Below are 15,673 nucleotides of genomic sequence, written 5' to 3' on the forward strand. Positions count from 1 at the left end.
CAATATCCGTTAATTCATCCCACTTTGTTATCAACCCGTTCATATGAGGGACGTTTTGCATATATCAAAACCTCAGTTCTGTTTTTAGTCCCCTTATTTTTGATTCGATCAAGCACTTTTACATCCGCCATGAAGAAGGCCAGGTCCAGCGAGGTAGCTATGCGCGTTATGACATGGTTGACATTAGCACGATACTGACTGTAACCTCACAGCGCACAGCTAGAATTAGCGAGCTTGAAATGAAGCACCAAAGTGATGTGCATCAGATGGATCTGACAGGCCGCGACGAGGAAGCTCGTTTACTGAAACTCCGATTGTTGACGCTGCGCGATGAGAACGCTTCGCTCAAAGACAGACTAGTCCAGAGGGATGCTCTTGTCAAGCAGCTCTCCAAACAGAGTAACGACACTCAGTCTGAGCTCAAAACAGCCAAGTCAAAGCTCAAGACTCAGGATACACAACTTAAAAAACAGGGCAATGCATTAGAGGATCTCAAAGTAAGTGGACGTGATCGCAGATGTTTAACAAACACTGGTCTGACAAATACAAGACCGAAATCGACTCATTAAACGAATTCAGACAAGACTCAAACAAAGTCTTGCAAGAGAAACTGGCTCTCAGTCGTAAACTTGATCAGATCCAACCCGAGCTTGAGCATCTTCAATCGCAGCTCGAAAATCATCGCGCCGTTGTTGCCCAGAAGCAGGATCTTGAACGCCAACTCAGCTCAGTCGAAGTCGAGCTAGAAAACGAGAAGAAATCAAAACAGCGCATTCAGTCAAAGAGTCAAGACAACGACGAGTGGAAGGAAAAGTTTGAAGAAGCCAAGAGAGAATTGGAGAGGCTCAAGAAAGAACACAACAGGGAGCTACGGGAAGTCCGTGGAGAAAAAGAACAGGCAGAGGAGCGTGTTGAAGATATAAGAAGCAAGTTGAAGAAGACACAGACCGATCTGAAGGACACACGAGCAGAGCTTGAGTCTTGCCGTGCCGAATTGGAGGAAGCCCACAAAATCGTGGCGAACAACAAATCGAATAAGAAGCATGCCCTCTCCAAGGAACAGCCGATAGGAAAAAGACGAGCTCAGGATATAAGCCTGGAAGATATTAGCATCGGAACTCCTGGACCAGACGAAGCCACTCTTCGGCGCCCATTGAAGAAACGAGGCGCCGAACGAGCCTTGATGGAGAAGTCCACGTTCTCCATCACGCCATTTTTGAACCGTTCTAAGAATCTATCAGACAACCTTTCGGACGAGCCGAGTGAGCTTCATTCACCAACCGGCAAATCCACCAAATCACCGGAGCCTGCAGCACTTGAAGAGGAGGAAGTCGCAGAGACTGGAGACTCACTGTCCATTGAGCCAGTAGAGGAAGCTTCGGCATCAGATGGGCAGGCCGATGATCATGTCAGCGCTGAAGAGGTGGAAGAACCGAAGGCTCAAAAGGCACGAGGTAGGCCAAGAAAGGTTCTGGATGATGCGCCCACAACCAAGAAGAACATGCCTGTACAGGCGAAGAGGAAGGCCAAGGCAACAAAGGCTTCTGGCAAACTTGCTATGGTGAGCGAGGAAGCTGACGCTGGCGAGACGGTGGAGGAGCCTTCTGAGAAGCCTAAGAAGATGCCCGGGCTTTTGAAGTCTAACCCTGTTCCCGCATTGTTGAAGCATGGCGCTGATGACACGGATGGGCGAAAGAAGAAGCGAAAGGTGCTTGGTGGTGGTAACAAGACTCTATTCGACGACGATGAAGAAGAACCAGCGCCAAAACCATTGAAGGTGCAGATGGGTGGTGGCCGTAGGCTGAAAACCCAGCTGGGCGGTGCTCGCAGTGCATTTGGCGGATCTACCTTCTCTCCGTTGAAGAAGGAAAGGCGAGGAGTCGGTGCCAGTTTCTTGCATTGAGAGGGACTATGCACTTGTAACATTAGTCTGGACGGACGGACATAGCATGGGATGGCGTGGTATACGGCATTGACATAATCGATTTCATAGCGGTGCTATTGGGATAGGAGTTAGGCATTGGCGCAATGGTTTTTGTTTAAATTGGAATTACAATGACATTGGGTCTTTACAGACCTCAAAACATAATCTACATCCAGAGTTTTCTGATACATCCGATGTGTTTTGAGATTGCGCTGCCACTTATCAGCCAGTCCAGGTATAGGTTAGCACAATTGTTGCGAGAAGATCCAACACCTTCAACTCGTCTTTAACCTTGAACAACTTTTGCACTCTCCGGCCTAAAATCACTGAAAATTTATTTACCAAGATACACTTCTGTTTTATCAATCGGGTTCTCTACCTATCTTCAATAGCTGATGTCACTTTCGTGCTTCTCGATGACTTGGCCAAGTTGGTGAAAAGTTTTGACGGTACCCGAAACGTCACTCTGCACTTTCAACTTCACAATGAATACTCGACTCGCATTACACATTACAGGCCGTGAGGTCTGCTCAGTTTTCTCGGTGCAACGACCGGTAGCATCTTCCATTCGATGGTCGTCATCTGGCTCTCGCTGGAAACAGCGACAGGGTCGTGATTTCTACGCACGCGGTGCAAAAGTTCAAGGGCTCAAAAGCCGGGCAGCCTTTAAGCTCCTCGAGGTCCGTTTTCTAATGTTTTTCAAAGAAGATGCTTTCTTCATAGGAAGGCTAATTCTTCCAGTAGATGGACTCTAAATACAAGCTATTCAAAGGAAATGGACAGACAGTGGTTGACCTTGTGAGTATTGGGCTATGCTGAATTCTTAGGCAAGACCATGCAAGAATTCCTTCACTCATTCCATCAACAGGGATACGCACCAGGTAGCTGGTCACAGGTAAACCCTCGATATCTCTCTATATCTCGATTCGATTAACAATGTCAGGTTGCCGTGGAGAAAACCAGACCCAACGGCAGGGTTATAGGTATCGACCTCATCCCAGCCCAGCCGCCACGCGGTGTAGCAACTTTTCAAGGCGACTTTCTTTCACCAGATGTGCAAGAAATGGTCAAGAACTTTATTCTCGAGAGTCATCGGCGACCGCCTCCGTTGCAAAATAGCGAAGAGAGCGACGGTTCTGATCCAGATGAGATCGCTGCGATTGATCGGCCGAGTTATCTCGACATGGAATTCCATACTAGCCAAGACGAGGCAGCGCTCCCCGAACCAGAAACCGCAAAGAAGCGTCTTGTAGATGTTTGTTAAGCCATCCATCAATGTGCTTCCTGCGCTAATGCTCATCCAGGTTGTTCTAAGTGATATGTCAGCACCCTGGGAGCAAACCACCGGCTTTAACGTGAACACGTTGAGTAATCCATATCATAGGTTGATGAACACGAGTGGGAACGCCTTTCGCGACCACGCTGGAAGTATGGTGAGATATGGCTTGCTCTACGATTATGGAAAACATGCATAACTTATGTACTAGGACCTATGTGCTGCTGCCCTACAGTTTGCCAGTGATACTCTCAAAACTGGGGGGCACTTTGTCTGCAAGTTTTACCAGGGGTCTGAGGACAAGGACTTTGAAAAGAAGTTGAAGACCCTATTCAGCAAAGTGTTCAGAGAAAAGCCCGATTCTTCGAGAAAGGTCCGTCTTTCCAATTGGGTATAATGGCTCTAAAATGCGCAGCTTGCTAAATTTTCATATAGGAGAGCCGAGAGGCATACTTTATCGGCTTACGGAGGAAGTCCAATATCACGATAGAGCCACCAACAGATGTAAAAGACTAGGTGGATGAGAGCGGGTATATAGCAGTTGCATCAATAGACACCAGAGCAGTGGAGATTTGCATTGGTCTTTGTAAGATACATGATGTTTTGGAACGGCCGTTTTCAGTCACTTGGGAGATAGTACCATCATGACGGCAGCAATGCGCGAGAAGTTCATTGTAGAATTTTGTGATACCTAGGCACGCCAATTCCATGCAAGACCCATTTGCAAGCCGAAGTTCGGCATCAATTGCCCCATAAACTGGCCCAAACTCCACCCAAGGCCAATAATTTTCACCAACAAACCGCTTAGACCTTGAAACCGCGAGAGCGTCTTCGGCCACGGGCACGCTCGAACTTGCGGCCCTTGGACTCGACGTAAGGCTTCTGTAATGGGGGTTAGACACTGTTGCTTCAGTAAGACTGGCATTTAATCGTACCTTGTGGCTGTGGGGACCGAAGCCGAAGTGCTTGACAGCCTCACGGGCGTTCTTGGGGCCTCGGAGGATCAGGGTGTTGCTTCCGGTGGGAGCACGGAGAGCAAGCTGGTCCAGAGTGATGGCCTCACCGCCGGCAGCGATGATGCGGGCACGGGCGGTGGCGGTGAATCGCAGAGCAGCGACGGTCACCTTGGGGCACTCGAGCAGACGGTTGTCATCGGTGATGGTACCGACAACAACGACGGTTCGCTTCTCACCCTCCTTGTTGATGTTGGCGACAATGCGGGACAAGGAGACGGGAGGTCGGTTGATCTTGGACGTAAACAGACGTCGGAGAACAACCTTGTTGAAAGAGGAATCGGTTCGGCCTGTAAAATTGGGATTCGGGTTAGTTGGCTGCGCTCGTTCGACTATACGGAATCGTTGGCGGAGGGTTGGACGTACGAGCCAGGAAGCGGTAAAGCTTCACCAAGAGCTTGAGGTAGACATTGTCGCTCTTGGGGGCAGTGCGGTGAGTGCCCTTGACGTGGTGGCGGTCGAGATCGATACCTGTGAGTTGAAGCCATCGTCAGCCTTTTTGTTCAAGCATGCTCAAAAAATAGCAACTCTGTCTTGCGCTTTCGCGAACAAGATGGTGCCATGGTCGCAGAGAAGGAGGCACAGAAGCACACTCCTTCTCTACTCGCATACAGAGGCTGAACTTCAATATCTTCACGTACCCATGGCGGCGGTTGTCGCTGTGAAATTTGGCGTTGCTGGGTATGAGGTGGATGCAGACAACACTTTTCTCAAACCATGGACTCGAAGATTCAGTTGCGAAGTGGGGCCCCACTAGGGTTCACTGACCTAATCAAAAAAAAAGTTGTGAGCTCGGTAGATCCTCGGCGCCAGTACGCTTCTGAGAGAAATGCTATTGGCAGCACTAGGAATTATCCATGCGGACAGGCAACAATCTCATCCTTGATTACATATACTAAACAATTGTACGAATAATTAGAATTAAAGCAAATTATCAAAGTGCTCTAAACCCATCCAAGGATCAATTCGGAAGACATTCACTTAGTTGCGCAGATTTTAAGGAGAGATAGGTAACAGAAGATTTGTCCTCTACGGCTTGACTGCCAAAATAAAGTAGCCTAAGTGCTAGTCCAGGCCAGCGAAAGATAACCAAACTATTTTGTCCCTTGCTTACGGCGGTCAATTCTTCTCACATCCTGACAAGAAATCACAGAGGGACAACAAGGGCGAGAACAATTTGTCTTTCATTCTGTGCCCCCAGGGACGGCCCGTCCGTATGCTAATATAATAAAAAAATGCCACCGAAACAACCGGCCGGGCGGGTGGATCATTATCTATCAGAATGTTCCCCCACCGTAGTGGGGGCTCGGGGTTGGTGCCGCCGCCGCCCGGCTCGTCCAATGGCCCACCCGGCAGTCCGGAGGCCCTTCTTGGCCTGCCTCCGGGTCTATATAATGTTATATTAATATATTGCAAAGCCACATCATGAACTTACCAGCGGCTTCGACCATCACCATCCACACCGTTTACCCCCAACATACACCATCCCTCTGTTGATGTTGAATGTATTGTTCATCTATATAAATGTTAGCCTATGATACACTGCAAAAGCCATTACTGCAAGTAGGAGAAGGGGACGGATACAGTAAATACGCTGCCATGAGGAAGCTGCAGTCTTGTAGGCCTCGAATACCTCAAAAGGGGTTCGGCCATGGTTGAAGGTAGCTGCTGTCCATGGTCCCTAGTTGTATTACAGCTTCTCATCCAGGATTCTTCTAGACTGCACTTGCAGTCATCCTGAGAGAAATCGAAATAAGATATGGGCAGTAATAAGCAGATGCGAACAAGCATAACCAGAGGTAGCGTCGAGCAAGACAGTAGTAGGAAAACGCAGGGTCTTACTTTGTTGATGTTGAGGAGACTTGGAGAAGAGAGAAAGAAGAATGGGGATTGGGGTCATGATGCTTCAAAGTGCGCATTCGTTGACGAATACCTGGTATCGGCATGAAGACGGGAGAATCCTAAGGGCGGGAGGGGAGAAACAAGGAAGTACCTGGGGTTGTGGCCGCTTCTTAGGCAGGTAGGTCAAGCTTCTATGGAATCTATCTAGATCCTCCTCATGGTATTGAGCTCCCATCATTTCCGAGTTGAAGACACTCATCGCATAAGCAGCGAGATATTTATACCCTGAGGATGTTACAGATTGCCGGAGCTAGCTTCGCATAAGGACGCACTGGATAAATGTATTCAATGCACATAGAATCATGATGCAATTTATCTTCTTGATCTGCGAAATATAAGTGTGTACTTGATGTGTTTCCTACGTATACATACTCATGAAATCTGGCACTGCATTATTACGGTTCTGTTGGTATGCTTGATGGCACGAGGATCCGGCGTCATTCAAGGTTCTGTTTCATCCTTATTGCAGTTCCATGTCTTCTCCGAAAGGAGCAGTCTGCGGTTCGTATGATGGAGAGAAGCGCAGGCGTAGGTAACGAGATGAAGAGATACAGCTTGATTATGAAATAACAGAGTTCGACGTCGAATGTGTTATAGGTGGATATCTTGTAGAGGTGCAGCAAGACAAAGATCCTGTTGCAGTAAGGGGTGGATAAATCGAAAGACTACCTCAACAAGGTGGTCATGACACTCGGTACGCCAATCCTAGTATGATGGATGATAGTAGAACGGGAGACCGTTCGAGGAAGTTCATGTATACAATTGGTGATACGAGAATGAATTTGCATCCGTGAACGAGCGCGCGTATGTCATAGCATTTGCCGACAGGGCGACAGTGACGGTATGGTATGTGGTCTCGTAGTATATTGAGCCTGGGTTGAACGGCACGAAGGCGTTTGATTTTATGCTCATAGAGATCCATTGGCAAGCGGTACGTCCCTCATTCTTGGCCGACCTGCACATCAGTGGAAAGGTGGTTCAAGGGATTTACTGGCGGCAAGTAGACAGCTGCTCGTCCAAAATATTCAACAACCCAGGGGAACTTTCAGTACAGCAAATTAGCTTATGTGCCTTAGATCGTATAAGATAGCTGGGCTAAAGAGGTCTATACTTACTGGGAAGGTAACTATCTACCCAGTATTAGGGAGTTCCTAAAGACCAGTTCCAACATACTAGAGATCACCAGGGGTATGCGATAGATCTCCGAGGAGAACTAGCCCCATCATCCTGTACGTTGCCAAGTCAATGCCCTTGTTAATGAGACGGATCCGGTGTAGTGGTGTTTGGTTCAAGGCTTGCGCCCGAGGTGAGAGGTCCTTGAGATTCCGCAGTTGATTTGGTTTGAAGTTGGTGTCGTTGAGTAGAGCCTATCCAGTCTGACGGCAGCAGTAGGACAGTTTTAAATTGTCGAGGCCCTTTGAACGTGTAAGCATCCATATCTCTACAAGTCTTTATCAATCGAGTGATGTATAACACGCGTGTTTGTGTTGGGAGTCTGAGGGACCCGTTACTCGTTGAGTATTAAATGCTGTATGGAAGCTTTTTCTTTGTCTATTCGTTCAAACGTCCTCCTAGTATCCTACTAGGTGCTGAATCTTTCCTATAATACCTATTCCTCTATGCATCCCCACCGATTACATATGGCAGACCCTGCCTGCCCATGTACGTTTTGCCGTCGTTCCAGTTATCTCATGAATGTACAAATCTACCTCATGTCTCCCATAATCGCGCCATTTCCATGTTCCTTTATCTCCTTTCCTGCTATCACGCAAACTATGCTTCAGAAAACCGTATACCGTACAGACTATCTTGACAACAACCTTATATGAAATCACAATTGTTGGGGCTCAGGGTTAGGTCTGAGTTCAACAAGGAAATCACGAGTCATCTCGAAGCTCAGCCAGCTTGACGCCATACTAGGAGCGACCTTCAGGAGGTTGGGCACAATGCCCTTGTATAGACCCTTGATTCCCTCTTGCATCACGATAACCCGAATCGCATCTGTGATGCCCTTGTACTGGTAGCCCATACCTGACATGGTGTTGATCTGGAATCGTCGCCGCAAAACGTCGCTATGCACTAGGTCAGTCACGATCATGAAACATGGCGAAGATCGAGTCCACTTACAAGGGGTATGTGCAAGTTTGTGCTACGGCCCCTGAGATGGCACCAGCAAGCAGCTTGCGAGACGCGCTGGGGTTCTGCTCTCCTTCTGGCGTCAGGTATTTCCGGACAGATTCATAGACCATAAAGTTCAGGCCGACCTGATGGTTTTTTTGTTAGTCATCATACAAAGAGTGCGCGCTGATGAGAAATGACTTACATATGGTGCTACTCCAGCAACAGTAGGGACGATGCCTCGATATAATGCAGACATGCCACCCTCGGTCTTATACATTTGTGTCAGAGTAGTCCACATACCAGGCAATTTTTCTGGTCTGTCTCCTAGCTCTGCAAAACTTGCAGACTGGATGGATAGCCTTGTGCGAACAATATCGAGGGGGTATGTGAGAAACACAGATGTTATGCCAGCTATACCGCCACAGATAAGGCGAGTGAAGGGCGATAGATCAGCGCCTGGATGACTCTCGAAGATGTTCTGCGGCTCTGTTAGTCTCTGGCACACGGTTTTGAGCCTGCTCTGGAACTACTACGCACCCGTTTGTAGAAGTTGTAACTACTGAATTGGACAGCAGAGTAGGGAACGATGCGGATGCAGTTGGTGCCGTTGCCTCGCATGAACCCTCTCCAGCCTTCTTCCTTCCACATCTTTATCAGAGCCTTTCCAACGGATAACTTATATGCATCTCGTCCAACGCTTTGGACCTGCATGAGAATCTTGAGTCGTTCTAAGGGGGACACAACGGTTCGGGACACTGCGCCGGCGACGCCTCCAGCGCAGAATGCAGCGACAACTGGCTGGGAAATTGATTCTCGAAACTGTATGGACCGATTAGAGGGCACGGCAGTTGCCGAATTGACCAAGTCAGGCTGTGACTAAACTACATGATTAGCAACGCCTTTACGGAGCAGAAACAATGTGCAGAATCCCCTTGATGGAACCAATGGCACATGCTGCACGTACAGTAGACATCGTGGTATGTGCTATTATTGCGCCGTGTGGGATAATATGGCAATTGGCCCCAAGTCAGAGCGTTATCTTTGTCCAGGATGCAGTGTCGTGGTGGTCGCTATGCTTTGGTGGGCAATTGCGACAGGGGTGGGCAGCGAGAACAGGACCCGTCGAATATCTAACGGGTATGATATCTCCAATTGTTACTGTCGCTTTAGGGATAGCAATGGCATGCTGGGAGGTCGAATCAAGGATGGACTGTCGGTAACCATCGGAGAAGAAGGAAGAAATGTATGCGCCGAGACCAACACACGACAAGGCGTGCGGTCAAGTTGTTGGCGAGTCGGACAAAGGTCGACAGCTCGACAGTTTTCGTGTCTGTCTTGGCTGTTTACTTATTTATATAGAATAGGTTGAGTGATGGTGAAGAGACGGGATACGGTATCGGTGCCGTCAAGGAGTGGATGGGGGCGCGTGAGCCGGCGATGCGGATGACTTCGGGGGCGCGCGCGTGGTGTCCCCGGTAGCCGTTCGGGAGAAGCAATAGCAGGATCTGGAAGGTTAAAATTGTGGGGTCTGATGGGAATACTTCCAGCTACAGGGTAAACTGGAGGCATATGACATTGAGCAAATGCTCCAACCACATGTGCCCTATATACAGGATTTGGTCTTATGAAGAAGAATTACATGGCTTTATGATAGCTCTGTTTCATGGATATTGCGGCTAAAAACAGCATCAATCAGATATCGAATGCGTACATGAAAGTCTTGGGAAATTAATTGGCATGCAGGTTACTGAAATACCTAACCAAATGCGAAGGGGAAAATAAATAAATAAGGGAACTCCTACAAATGCGGAGTTGCTCCTACGTTATTTAATTTAATTTAATTTATTAAATTCTTTCTTTTTGTATTTAAGCCTGGGGACTCAAGTGTTGAACTCAAGGGGCATCCATGTGTGTCCATGAAGGAACACTGATGTGCTTCAGCTGTAGCATTGCTGTACGGCGATCATTACTCCTTTTGGCTAAGCTTAGGCGCTGGGCTTGATCACTCGCTGTAGCGCAGCCGCATGAATGGAAAGTCACAGCTTCAAGTTACACAACATCATTGTGGCTATACATATATATATTCAGCTGACAACGACAACTTGAGAAGCCAGGAAAACAGATCATTGACCCGTTGCGCCGAATCATGGTACTGGACAGTCTAAACTAACTACGAAATGAGAAGCCTCCAAACAAAACGCGCCATGGCTAAAAGCCTTCAGTCTCTGAAAACGAGATTACCGACCCAGCTCAACATGGCTTCAGTCGTTCCTAACGTTGCCATTTTAATCAGGCCATTCAAACAATATTACACATTGCACCTGTCAAGTACCAGGGAATGAAGCTAGCCTCAGCCAGAAAGTAGAAACTTTTGCTTGAGCTTGACAAGCCCAGGAAGTCTTGCGAGTGCTAAAAGCACAGCAGAAGGGACGCCTACTCGGCGACATCGAGGTCCTCATGAGCGGGAGGAGGACTGTCGAGAGCTATGGCTATTGTCAGCAAAGAACGCTCCAAGTAGAATTAGAATTAGAACACATACGCTTTCGGTCATCCCCGTTAGTGCCGTTCTCCCGGCGGTCGCGGTCCTCACGATCATCCTTAGAATCACGCTCGCGATCACTGTGGTGACCATGTTAGTACAAGTAACTAAGAAGTGTCCAAGATGAACCTACCGATGGTCAGGGCTACGGGAACGGTCCCTGTCACGTCGACCCTCGCGGTCATAGTCTCGGTCACGATCCCTGCGTTCGTCCTTGCGAGGAGAATAATCGCGAGTGCTGCGACGAGGAGAAGGAGAACGTCCCCGTCTGGGAGAGCGAGCAGCACCACCACGTCGATCACGATCACGGCCAGACTCAAATCGCCAAGAGGCAGAGGGAGGTGTGCGAGCCCACTGGAAGATAAATCAGCAAGTGTCACTGTGCGCCAAGCGCTATCCTTGGACAGAACCAAAAAGACGTACCTCAATCTTTAGAATATCATCACGGCCAATACGCTTGTTATGCATCTCGTGATAAGCATCATCAGCATCACGTCGGTCCTCATACTCAACAAAGGCGAAGCTATTATTCATGTCAGCTCAATCGCATGCAACCAGAGCTGGTTACACTCACAGACGGCTGGACGTAGACCTGGGTGCAGGAATGTCGCAGCGAACCAGTCGGCCATAGCTATTGAAGAAATGGTCAGTATACTATGGAGCATGTTGTAACGCAGCAAAACGCCGACAGAAGCCCCCTTTTGGATATGAATGCGCATGACATTCACGCGCCGGCTCGATTGTAGAGCGACTGCGCAATAGACGAGCAGTCCCATCGACGAAATTGGGAAGACAGGGGAGGAAGGAGTGCTGGGGCGTGGGCGCGAGCGAAAACGAGACGGGAGGACGAGGACGTAAGGACGACGATGGACGGCGAGGAATCATAGCCCGACAAGAGATCTTTGCTTCGCATTGGATTTGATCGGCAAGGCAAGATCTCGAGCTCATGGCACAGACATAGACGAAGGCGCGCGCGGAAACGGAAGGACGCGGACGAGGGCGTGGGCGTGAGCGTGAGCGAGGTTGACATACCGTTCGAACTCGTAGGCGAGGTCGCGAGCGCGGGTGCCGTGGCTGAAGCCGGTCACGTAGAGAGTGGTGCCGCCGCGAGACATTGTCGTGTTGCGAAAACTGTGCTTCTAGAAGTGATCAAAGTAAGGGAAACTGATGCAGCAGTTCCAAGAGTGTGTTGGGAAGGGGAGGAATTGATGGAAAATAGTTGGTGATGGTGTAACCTGGACTGCCTTTCGAGGTTGTACGATACGGTCACGAGTGTTTGGTAGGTACGGAAAATTTAGCGGCATTGCTGACCTAATACAAGGTGCTTGCGCAACCAATCAAAAGGGCGTTGCAGTGAAGAAGGTGCTCCAGCTCTCCAGCTCTTTTTTTTTTTGCATGGGGGTACCTGACGTACTATACAGCCTTGTTTTGTCAGGTCAACGGTCCACCCGCTGCAAGGTACTGTACTGTACGGTACATTCCTCTACTTGGGTATCATGACTCTTGTTCAACTTGAAAGTTCCAACACATGTCGGACTTTCTGTGCCCTTTCGGACCTTGAAATCGGCCGCGCGGAGTTAAACAAGGCCGACTTGCGACCGCAGAACCCGTTTTATGAAGAACCCATGTAATTTATACCTAGGTACTTAAGCATATGCTTAGTGCAATGAGCATAGGTATGAGGTCATAACTGATAGTAGTACTCTGTATCGAGGTTGTTAAAACGGCTCTCTCGATAATGTACTAGACTAAGCTTATAGTAATACCGTATGAAGGGTTTCTGACCAGCCTCTGTCTATATTCAATGAATCGAGAGTAATTATAAATTCTTCAAGTACCTACTAACATACAATTTGTCTATCTCGGAAACATGTCAAATGCCCGATTGATGAGTGCACAGTCCGCTCCGAGCCTCCCGACTGTGTCCCATGTGCTGTAAGTCTTTCACATCCATTTATGTTGCATTTCTGTACTAGAGAGTGGAGGGTCTGTCCAAAGACCGAGGCTTTCTTTTTCTCATAGAAATGACGTTTGATTCAAAGATCCATATAAAACCGTCAAGAATGAAATAAGCATAAATCTCGTCCAATGTCTCTTATCGCACGGCAGTCTCGGACTTGTAAGCACATACACTACAGTACATTATAGTACAGAGTACGTGCAGCTGTCAGGTATTGTTTGTTTGATCGTCAGCCGTTGCATCCGTTCGGACCTCGAGTTGATATCCATGTCAACTTTCTTTGCTGATTGTTTTTAAACAAGGTCTTGCCGCTTTCTGTAGTAACTCTTCCTATGCCTCCAGACTACCCGTTCTTACTATCCTTCCTCCAAGAAAGCTATCTATTTCCTTACTCTTTCAACCATTTCAGCGACTGTCACTGAAGCATGGTTTCCTCAGTTGTCGAGGAGGACTCTCCACCTTCCGGACGGAGCCCGGGACATGCGGCGCCGGAAACTCAACGGCCAATGCCGAAATCACTCGGCGAAGCTCTACGTGCTGTCGGCATGACACTCGATAGACCTGGCTCTGAAACTCCAAGCGAAGAGGATTACGAGGAGAATATTCGACCAACTTTGACAGAGCCATCTACTGTCCGGCATCGTTATCGATATGCTCGTCGTGGTGGTTTACAGAAAGAAACACACTCTCCCTCTCCATCCTTTGTGGAATCCGAGTCACGACTCAGGCGTCGTGACTCTGGTGTTCATATAGTATCGGACGAGGACAAGAGCCTTCAGCAATTACTCAAAACCAGCCCTCAGTGGCCCCAAGAACCGTCTAGTCCGAATGTACGACGACGCAAGTTTGCTGACCTCGTCTTCACTCGTCAATTCTCTGCCTTTGACCGCCATAACCCATTAGCATCCAATAGCCCCTTCCATGGCTTCTATACACTCTTTTGGCTCGCTGTGGCTCTCTTTGTCCTAAAGATTTCTGTTCGAAACTGGCAAGTTTATGGAAATCCTTTAGGGACCAGCGATATCATGAGGACAATGTTTCATCGAGATGGTACGTAATTACTATTACTGAGTGTTGGAGTTGACGAGACTAACAGAGCCACAGTGATTGTTCTGCTGCTCTCAGATGGCATCATGTGTGCTCTCACAGCAGTGACCTGGTTGATTCAACGGTTGGTATCTGCCAACTATCTCAACTGGGACGGAGCAGGATGGGTCATCCAGAATGTAGGTGACTGAAGACTTCCAACCTGTCAGGCTCTGAGCTAAACAACTGTCTTTTAGATTTGGCAAACCACCTTTCTGGCAGGAGTCATAGGCCTGACTCTATTACGTGACTGGCCCTGGACTCATACTGTCTTTTTCGTATTACATGGCATCGTGATGCTGATGAAACAGCACTCTTATGCTTTCTATAATGGCTATCTCTCTTCAGTCTACAAGCATCGTGCTGCCATTACCAAGAAGCTTAAACAGCTAGACCTTGTTGACCCGACCAAGACCCCTTCACAGACCGAGCCCCCTGCATCCGCCATCTCAACGCACCACCTCAGCATTGCTCCCTCAGCTGAAGAGCGTCGAAAGTCCATCTCGGCCCAGCCAGAACAGGAGGAGAGCGACATAGAAAAGATTTCACGTGCGATTGCTTCGCATGAGCCTTTGGATGACCAACAGATTGGTCTCTTCGAACGCATTATGAAATGGGAGATTGATGCCATGTCAGACGAACTCAAGGGTACCGCTCTCACTGCAGACAAGGCATACCCAAACAATCTGTCTCTCATGGAACATTACAAATGGATCCCACTACCAACATTGGTTTATGAGATTGAGTATCCACGATCAGACTCCATCGATTGGTCATACGTATTGGAGAAATTCATAGCCATGATCGGGATCTTATTTGTCATGGTACAAGTCTCGCAATATTCCATATGTGAGTGTTTGGCAGTAAAAAGCTATCACCCTGTACAAGCTAACATCACTATACAGATCCTGTAGTTATGAAGACCGTTGAAATGAAGAATAATGGTGACACTCTTGCCCAGAGACTTCAGGAGTTCCCGGGATTGCTTCTCGATCTCATCTTCCCATTCATGATGGAATACCTGGTAAGTGAGACCAAAGTTCCACTCTATCTAAGGACACATACTAAGCGTTCAGCTTGTCTGGTATCTGATATGGGAGACCATCCTAAATATCTTGGCCGAGCTGACATACTTTGCCGACCGGAGCTTTTATGATGCATGGTGGAATAGTGGTAAGTCAGAGAGCAGCTATGACAAAGATGTATGAACTGATATATCTAATTTTTAGTCTCGTGGGACCAATTCGCCCGCGACTGGAATAGACCAGTCCATGTCTTCTTATTACGACATGTCTACCATAGCTCTATCTCGTCTCTCAAGGTCAACAAACATACAGCCACCCTCATCACATTCTTTCTCTCGGCCTGTGTTCATGAGTTAGTTATGTGGTGCTTATTCAAGAAGTTGAGAGGCTATCTGCTATTCCTTCAAATGTGTCAACTGCCGGTATGTTTACAAATCATGCTCTTGACTTGATAAATATTGACTCATCGTTCGCTTTGAAGCTAGTTAGGCTGAGTCGCACTAAATGGCTACGAGGGCGCAAAACATTAGGAAATCTCATCTTCTGGTTGGGAATCTTCACAGGGCCAAGCCTTTTATGCAGTCTTTATTTGATCCTGTAATGCAATGTTCGGCGGGTCGAGTTGGAATGGTATTATTCTTGAGCCGAGCAGGTTGTGAGGATCTTACCAATGTCAGTCATGAACTGACGAGAGTCTGGATGTTCTCTACAGGCTACTAAACAGAAAGCATCAGGCCAACGACACACCCCTTGTGACTATATCCAAAGATGGACTTGGGTTCATGACTTATTGAGAAGACAACACCGCAGCTGGAATTCTTCCAGGT

At 48.1% G+C, this 15,673-nt stretch overlaps 6 protein-coding genes across 6 annotated transcripts; 3 read left to right on the forward strand and 3 right to left on the reverse strand.

The window, feature by feature from the left end:
- Nucleotides 1-7: 7 nt before the first annotated feature.
- Nucleotides 8-2,160, forward strand: B0J16DRAFT_369339 (uncharacterized protein). The gene is made up of 3 exons (XM_046130269.1): nt 8-153; nt 213-497; nt 551-2,160. The coding sequence occupies exons 1-3, from the start codon at nt 130-132 to the stop codon at nt 1,901-1,903; spliced, it is 1,662 nt and encodes a 553-aa protein (XP_045987104.1). The 5' UTR covers nt 8-129; the 3' UTR covers nt 1,904-2,160.
- Nucleotides 2,161-2,409: 249 nt separating this feature from the next.
- B0J16DRAFT_316868 (FtsJ-like methyltransferase-domain-containing protein) lies at nt 2,410-3,716 on the forward strand (the record flags this gene model as incomplete). Its single annotated transcript, XM_046125338.1, has 7 exons — nt 2,410-2,604; nt 2,669-2,722; nt 2,757-2,819; nt 2,868-3,179; nt 3,229-3,357; nt 3,412-3,573; nt 3,636-3,716. The coding sequence occupies 7 exons, from the start codon at nt 2,410-2,412 to the stop codon at nt 3,714-3,716; spliced, it is 996 nt and encodes a 331-aa protein (XP_045987105.1).
- A 288-nt stretch (nt 3,717-4,004) lies between these two features.
- Nucleotides 4,005-4,907, reverse strand: B0J16DRAFT_300824 (ribosomal protein L18e/L15P; the record flags this gene model as incomplete). The annotated part of the gene is made up of 4 exons (XM_046124573.1): nt 4,855-4,907; nt 4,580-4,684; nt 4,136-4,503; nt 4,005-4,082 (listed from the first exon to the last, which is right to left on the reverse strand). Exons 1-4 carry the CDS (start codon nt 4,856-4,858, stop codon nt 4,005-4,007), a joined length of 555 nt encoding a protein of 184 aa, XP_045987106.1. The 5' UTR covers nt 4,859-4,907.
- A 2,616-nt stretch (nt 4,908-7,523) lies between these two features.
- B0J16DRAFT_334673 (mitochondrial carrier domain-containing protein) lies at nt 7,524-9,703 on the reverse strand. Its single transcript, XM_046126975.1, has 5 exons — nt 9,201-9,703; nt 8,774-9,112; nt 8,439-8,714; nt 8,243-8,379; nt 7,524-8,187 (listed from the first exon to the last, which is right to left on the reverse strand). Exons 1-5 carry the CDS (start codon nt 9,207-9,209, stop codon nt 7,947-7,949), a joined length of 1,002 nt encoding a protein of 333 aa, XP_045987107.1. The 5' UTR covers nt 9,210-9,703; the 3' UTR covers nt 7,524-7,946.
- A 750-nt stretch (nt 9,704-10,453) lies between these two features.
- Nucleotides 10,454-12,143, reverse strand: B0J16DRAFT_73375 (uncharacterized protein). The gene is made up of 6 exons (XM_046134393.1): nt 11,808-12,143; nt 11,350-11,406; nt 11,199-11,298; nt 10,909-11,129; nt 10,776-10,855; nt 10,454-10,719 (listed from the first exon to the last, which is right to left on the reverse strand). The coding sequence occupies exons 1-6, from the start codon at nt 11,888-11,890 to the stop codon at nt 10,670-10,672; spliced, it is 591 nt and encodes a 196-aa protein (XP_045987108.1). The 5' UTR covers nt 11,891-12,143; the 3' UTR covers nt 10,454-10,669.
- A 537-nt stretch (nt 12,144-12,680) lies between these two features.
- On the forward strand, nt 12,681-15,647 carry B0J16DRAFT_73460 (MBOAT, membrane-bound O-acyltransferase family-domain-containing protein). The gene is made up of 8 exons (XM_046134394.1): nt 12,681-12,946; nt 13,038-13,785; nt 13,840-13,961; nt 14,019-14,670; nt 14,727-14,845; nt 14,898-14,994; nt 15,051-15,268; nt 15,328-15,647. The coding sequence occupies exons 2-8, from the start codon at nt 13,161-13,163 to the stop codon at nt 15,445-15,447; spliced, it is 1,953 nt and encodes a 650-aa protein (XP_045987109.1). The 5' UTR covers nt 12,681-12,946; nt 13,038-13,160; the 3' UTR covers nt 15,448-15,647.
- Nucleotides 15,648-15,673: the final 26 nt, after the last annotated feature.

This window comes from Fusarium flagelliforme (genome assembly GCF_020744385.1).
Source record: "Fusarium flagelliforme strain FIESC 12 MPI-CAGE-AA-0113 chromosome Unknown B0J16scaffold_2, whole genome shotgun sequence".
Lineage (NCBI taxonomy): Eukaryota > Fungi > Ascomycota > Sordariomycetes > Hypocreales > Nectriaceae > Fusarium > Fusarium flagelliforme.

Bases quoted from the DNA above. Each gene is read 5' to 3' on its own strand.
- B0J16DRAFT_334673 (XM_046126975.1), bottom strand. The intron at 8,380-8,438 runs GTAAGTCATTTC...AAAAACCATCAG, and splicing joins TTGCTGGAGTAGCACCATAT to GTCGGCCTGAACTTTATGGT. The intron at 8,188-8,242 runs GTAAGTGGACTC...CCTAGTGCATAG, and splicing joins CAAACTTGCACATACCCCTT to CGACGTTTTGCGGCGACGAT.
- B0J16DRAFT_369339 (XM_046130269.1), top strand. From the start codon at position 130: ATGAAGAAGGCCAGGTCCAGCGAG. The intron at 154-212 runs GTAGCTATGCGC...GTAACCTCACAG, and splicing joins AGAAGGCCAGGTCCAGCGAG to CGCACAGCTAGAATTAGCGA. The intron at 498-550 runs GTAAGTGGACGT...GACAAATACAAG, and splicing joins ATGCATTAGAGGATCTCAAA to ACCGAAATCGACTCATTAAA.
- B0J16DRAFT_73460 (XM_046134394.1), top strand. From the start codon at position 13,161: ATGGTTTCCTCAGTTGTCGAGGAGGACTCTCCACCTTCCGGACGGAGC. The intron at 14,671-14,726 runs GTGAGTGTTTGG...ATCACTATACAG, and splicing joins AGTCTCGCAATATTCCATAT to ATCCTGTAGTTATGAAGACC. The intron at 14,995-15,050 runs GTAAGTCAGAGA...TCTAATTTTTAG, and splicing joins TGATGCATGGTGGAATAGTG to TCTCGTGGGACCAATTCGCC.
- B0J16DRAFT_73375 (XM_046134393.1), bottom strand. From the start codon at position 11,890: ATGTCTCGCGGCGGCACCACTCTCTACGTGACCGGCTTCAGCCACGGC. The intron at 10,856-10,908 runs GTAGGTTCATCT...TGGTCACCACAG, and splicing joins TCCCGTAGCCCTGACCATCG to TGATCGCGAGCGTGATTCTA. The intron at 10,720-10,775 runs GTATGTGTTCTA...CAATAGCCATAG, and splicing joins TAACGGGGATGACCGAAAGC to CTCTCGACAGTCCTCCTCCC.